Source organism: Zootermopsis nevadensis, unplaced genomic scaffold (genome assembly GCF_977971745.1).
Source record: "Zootermopsis nevadensis isolate Lab colony 2312 unplaced genomic scaffold, Znev_1.0 Znev_ptg000032l, whole genome shotgun sequence".
NCBI lineage: Eukaryota > Metazoa > Arthropoda > Insecta > Blattodea > Termopsidae > Zootermopsis > Zootermopsis nevadensis.
This window is the reverse complement of record NW_028259164.1, coordinates 753,790-759,360: the sequence shown is the minus strand read 5'-3', so window position 1 is coordinate 759,360 and position 5,571 is coordinate 753,790. Positions and strand designations below refer to the sequence as shown.

General features: G+C 35.5%; 1 protein-coding gene across 5 annotated transcripts; it reads left to right on the top strand.

Moving 5' to 3' along the window:
• Positions 1-151: 151 nt before the first annotated feature.
• On the top strand, positions 152-5,225 carry LOC110831670 (protein FAM50 homolog). 5 transcript variants are annotated; one of them, XM_087359657.1, is made up of 8 exons: positions 152-406; positions 1,917-2,107; positions 3,064-3,228; positions 3,316-3,510; positions 3,715-3,817; positions 4,148-4,302; positions 4,399-4,635; positions 4,896-5,225. In XM_087359657.1, exons 2-7 carry the CDS (start codon positions 1,928-1,930, stop codon positions 4,621-4,623), a joined length of 1,023 nt encoding a protein of 340 aa, XP_087215783.1. In that variant the 5' UTR covers positions 152-406; positions 1,917-1,927; the 3' UTR covers positions 4,624-4,635; positions 4,896-5,225. The 5 variants fall into 5 exon arrangements, with proteins under 5 accessions (XP_087215783.1, XP_087215785.1, XP_087215782.1 ...); XM_087359656.1 differs by lacking the exon at positions 152-406 and adding an exon at positions 468-788; XM_087359655.1 differs by lacking the exon at positions 152-406 and adding an exon at positions 468-966.
• The last annotated feature ends 346 nt before the right edge of the window (positions 5,226-5,571 follow it).

Genomic DNA, 5,571 nt, shown 5'->3' with positions numbered 1-5,571 from the left:
GTACTGTGGCATTTAGGCATTGTTTCTAACAAGTTGCTGTGGTAAGTCATGGGCAGTATTGCCAAAATTATATTATATTGCCAATACTGTAGAACTGTTTACAGTAATCCTGTGTGTGTAGGCATGCTTTGGGGGAGGGGGGGGGGGGGTAGAAAGGGTCAGCTTTGGAGACTCAGATTGTTTTTGCTGATGTAGGGACTGAATGTTTAACTGAGCAAGGGATGACATCTTGGTCTGTTCCTGTGGCTTATTACTTGATTTTGGTTTCAAGGGTTTAAGAAGGTGTTGTGACTTATATTTTTGGCCTGGTTGACTATCAGTCCATAGCTTCTTATAAGATGTTAGCCAGAATTACAGGTGGAGCAAAAATAAAATAGTTCTGTCAGCTAGTTAAACAAAGTTTAAGGTATTTATTTTTATATTACTGCTACCAATTATAATTTCCTATGGTTTGCCAATTCTCAGACCAAATGTGTATGCTACAGTAGTTTTATCATTGGTGCAGCATGATTGAATGTATTTACTGAAAAATTGAAATACAGTACATGTGATCGGTGACGATTCAGTATTTTACGTAGCGATTCGCATTTGTATTAATTGTGCTACCATCTTTCCTTTGGAGATTATCTCACACACAGGCGGTGGCTATGATGGTAACTGTGGATCGGCCGATAATAACGTGAACTACTAGCAATGTATTTTTGCTGGACGTCCAGACTTTGACGCAAAGAATACTTTTGAAACCTCTATATTGTAGAACACTGAGGGACTTACTTTGTAGGATAAAAGTGAGTGTGTGTATTTCAACCCATCGTGATAGTTAATTGGTGGCGATAAGGTATTTTGTGCTTTTGCATGGAAGTAAAAAAATAAGTGGCAGGAGCAGTTATTACATTAATCACGGAATTATTTTTTTGAATTGTATAATCCGAGTGAAGGAAAAGCAACAATCTTGGTAAGTATAAGGTGAGGAATCCATCTGGTTGTTGCAGTGTACCATATCATTCGGAATACGTAATAGACATGTAACCTAACCTATATTTCAAGTACCGTATATCATTATGGCGTGGTACCTAATTAAGAACAAGGACATATTAGTTTTGTGTTAACTAATTGACAGTTAATATATGCCACCTAGTGTTGCCACCTCACCATGACAACTTTAAAGAAATCTAAGCTGCTGTATGTGGATCACCTTCCCCATGTAGCTTGCAGTGATTACAGCCACTGGCAGTTTAGTGGGTGTTTTCATCCATTCATTGTAGATTTTTATAACTTTTCTTGATATTAATGACACTGTTTGAGATCAGACCCACATATTTTGAATACTAGGCTAGTATGCTAACTGCTGGTATGGCCCAGAAGTGGTTGTTATGATTTTTTTGTTGCACATTCGATTACTTTCTATCCCATAGTAGAGGGAGCCATATGGAGCTCACATGAAGGCTTCATTCCAGAAGTATTCTGCTATCATTGTTTGTATTATACAATCATATATATCCTTTGATATGTATTAAAAATGGAATTTTAGCAGACTGCATATCTTGTTCTTAAAACCCAAGTTTCCATAATCCTGTCAGTATTTTGACATCATTTTTGTGTTTTCTTTCTTGTTTTAAACTTTAACATTCTTTGTAACAGTTACAGGTATATATTGATTTTATTATTAATGCCTTCATTGTATTCAAAAGATATATCATGCCCCACATAACTAAAATCTTGTCTTCAAGGACAGACTTTGTTCAGAAAGGAGAATTTCCTTGGAATGCCATGATCCTAGTTTTCATATGCTTATGAAATAGTAGGTTAAATACATAAGTCAGCTACTGTATGAAATTTGTGTGCTTTAAATGCTGTATGTTTGTACTGAGTAACCCTATTTTAATAACAGTTCTGTTGCATTGCTTTATTCAAAGACAACTTTAAAATGGCTCACTACAAGGGAGCTGCCAGTGAGGCTGGGCGAGCCATGCATCTGATGAAGAAGAGGGAGAAAGCTCAACAGGAGATAGAATTCCGCAAAAAGAAGATTGAAGAAGATTTGAAAATATCAAATATTGAAAACAAATTTGCTGCTCATTATGATGCAGTGGAACAACAGCTTAAGGTAATCATAATTTGTAATAATTTCAGAGATAAAATTGTATAATAAGCTGTTGGCTTCACTTTCATCTGCTAGTGGATTTCTTTTTAATTTCTACTTTTTACTGACTTTGGTGACGTCACACTGCCAGTGCATCATTCATATGTAAATATTGCTAGCTAATCTGTAGACATCTAAATTAAATGGACCTACTGTAGCTTTGGTACCTTCCATTGTATTTATTTCACCTGTCGTGTCATTCAGCATGTTTTGTAATATGTTTTGTGAGTAATCAAAATGGTTTAACCTATAGTCCAAGAAGAAAGTTGGAATGAATTTGATGTGTAGTGTAATCTTCTCGGTTGAGAACTGTTAATACACTTGTGACTGTTGTGAAACATCACAGAATGTGTAAAATAGTAACTTATTCATTAATTTGCCCAAAGTCTATGAGCTTGAAGGATGTCACATTGAACATGTCTTGTAAACCAAAACCATTTTCTGCAAGTATACACAAAGGTCTGTGAAAGATTCATCCACTGATGGAAAAGTTACAGCACTTTTGAAATTTTACATGATAAAACACATTGCATACCCCTTTTTCTGGAGTAGAATAGGCTACAGAAAATTATTTTTGATCTTTTTCATTTATCTCTGGCTTATTCAGGTTTTGAGATTTGGATCCATCACTTTTTTTGGTACTTTCAGATTTTCTGAACTTATTTCCTGGTCTTATTCTCTGTATGGAAGAGCCTTTGAAAGTATAATGATAAGACAGGTATTTAGTTATAAATTATTCTAAGGTTAATATCATTTCTAGATATCTTTTGTATGTGAACTGTGATGTAAAGAATGCACATTCTAGTCAGTCGGTTGCATGTTCCAACTTCCAGCCTTTTGACAGAATTTGGGACAGTTTGATGTGGAATATGTGTATTAAAATGTAATAAGTGACTTTTGTTTTAATTCCCTCGTTATAGAGCTCCACTATCGGCTTGGTGACGCTCGATGAAATGAAAGCCAAGCAAGAAAACATTGTAAAGGAAAGAGAAAGAAGACTTGCGCAAAAACAGCTGGAGAAAGAACAAGAAAAACAGAGGCAACTTGAAGCCAAACAAGCTGAAAAGGACAGACAGAAACAACAGGTAATGTTTGTTGCCAAACACTGAGACATTAGTCATTGATAAATTTACGGTAAGGGATTTAGCAGTGACACTGATAATGCTTTACAGATACAAGCTTTATCATTCACACTGGATGAAGAAGAAGTTGAAGATAAAACATACAGCACCGATGATAGTGATGAAGAAAAGTTTGAACCACCTGTTAAAAAGAAGATACGAAAAAATCCTGATGTTGATACAAGCTTCCTACCTGACCGAGAGAGAGAAGACGAGGAGAACAAACTTCGAGAGGAACTCAGACAAGTACGTGATCTGCGGTCAGATGTTTAGGCTGTCTCAGCTGGTGTATAGATTCCTTCGTTGTGTGGGTTATTGAAGTCCGTTGCTTTTTGATTGTTCCTTGGAAGAAGTACAGTGTAACAACATTACTACTAAGGTACCGTACTCTTAATGTTGTTACTTTTAATTGCATTTTCCGTTCTGTGGCTAATATATTTTTGTTTACAGGAGTGGGCCGCTAAACAATCTACTTTAAAGGAAGAGGAAATTGATATCACATTCAGTTACTGGGATGGCTCAGGTCACAGACGGACTGTTAGAATGAAGAAAGGTAATTGGTGGTCTTTGTTTGTTGGCACATGTAGTAATGTATGTTAATTGACAAATGACGCTTAGAGAGAGGACAGTACTCCAGGCAATGCTAATTAATATGAAATTAATCAACAAAAGGACAAGCCTGCTCCAGCCAGCCAGGCATTGTTTATATTGTTAAAATACATATTACATATTCTGCACTTGGTCACATCACTTCAGATTTTAAGTATCTATAAAACATTTCTGATGGATAATACAAAGAGTGAAGTATTTGGAAAAGTGCAGTGCACTGATCTCGCTGGCAGGTACTGGTATACTGACTGTGAATAGTTGTGACTGTTAACAGGTAACTCCATGTACCAGTTTCTTCAGAGGTGCCTTGAATTGCTTCGCAAGGAGTTCAGTGAACTTAAGACAGTGACAGCTGATCAGTTGATGTATGTGAAGGAGGACCTCATTCTTCCGCACCACTATACATTTTATGACTTTATTGTGACAAAGGTAAATATAATCAAATCATACCATTTCAGGCAGACTTGATCGAATGGACACATGTGAATTCCTTTTTCCAATAGCACATTTGTATTTTTTTGTTAGGCACGAGGAAAGAGTGGTCCTTTGTTCACCTTTGATGTGCATGATGATATTCGCCTAATAAATGATGCGTCTGTTGAGAAGGAAGATTCCCACGCAGGCAAGGTTCTGCTACGCAGCTGGTATGAACGTAATAAGCACATTTTTCCTGCAAGTCGTTGGGAACCATATGACCCTACAAAAAGTTATGACAAGTACACGGTGTCAGATCGCGGTAACAAGAAGTGAGGAGCATCTTCTGTAAGTCTTTTAAATTTGTTTTCTGTCTGTGAATGTTTATAATTTAATTCTATATTAAAAGTTTTTTAATTTTTTGAGATTTTGGTTTTTCATTGTGGTGAGTATGACGATGACATCATTTTTACCAATGCATCCATCGGTATTTGGCTCAAATATTTGAATGAATACATATGTCATGTTTATAAATTACCAAAGAAAATGTTAGAATTATTATGAAATTATGTCCCTGTTTAAAAATTGTATGCATTTTTTCAATGTAGGATGCAGTCAGTTTGGAATTGCGCTCATCATAGAATTCTACAAATAACATTGGGAACTTTTGCAATGTGTGAAATTTGCATAATGAACTTTGAATGCTGAGAGTGGTGCATTGGTTTGCAGAAGGCTGATGGAGTATATTAGTCATGCAATAATTTTAAATAATAACTACTAAGTTATTATAAACACTGTAATAATATAACTGCATACAAATTTGTTGTCTTTGTGGTTGATATGAATTTGTATTGTAAATCATCTGTTATTTCTTTGGGAATACCAAAGAAAGAAATGTACACATTTTGATACAATATGGATAGCAAGTTTAATGTCAACTTTGTTTCATTGCCTAAGAAAATCATTAATAAGTTGATGAAATATCTTCTTTGTACTGAAAATCCATTTATTTACACCTTTACCAAACATTTCCTTCAAAGGAAAGTTCCTGCAGCAAGTAAGGACTACTGCCATGTTAACTGAAAGAAGTTTTCATGTTTATTGTTGTGACTGATGCAAACTACCATGCTTTTAGGGACTGGAAGGTGTTTTTATTTAATGGTGCTGCACTGTAAAACGTTACTAGCAATAACCCAACAGAAAATACATTTTTAGTGAATTACAATGTGCTGCTGCAACAAACAGTTCTGCTAAAGTGAAATTCTGTTATGGTCATTAGTGAGT

Coding starts and splice junctions, on each gene's coding strand:
- LOC110831670 (XM_087359657.1), top strand. CDS start 1,928: ATGGCTCACTACAAGGGAGCTGCCAGTGAGGCTGGGCGAGCCATGCAT. Junction 2,108..3,063: donor CAGTGGAACAACAGCTTAAG/GTAATCATAATT, acceptor CCCTCGTTATAG/AGCTCCACTATCGGCTTGGT. Junction 3,229..3,315: donor AGGACAGACAGAAACAACAG/GTAATGTTTGTT, acceptor AATGCTTTACAG/ATACAAGCTTTATCATTCAC.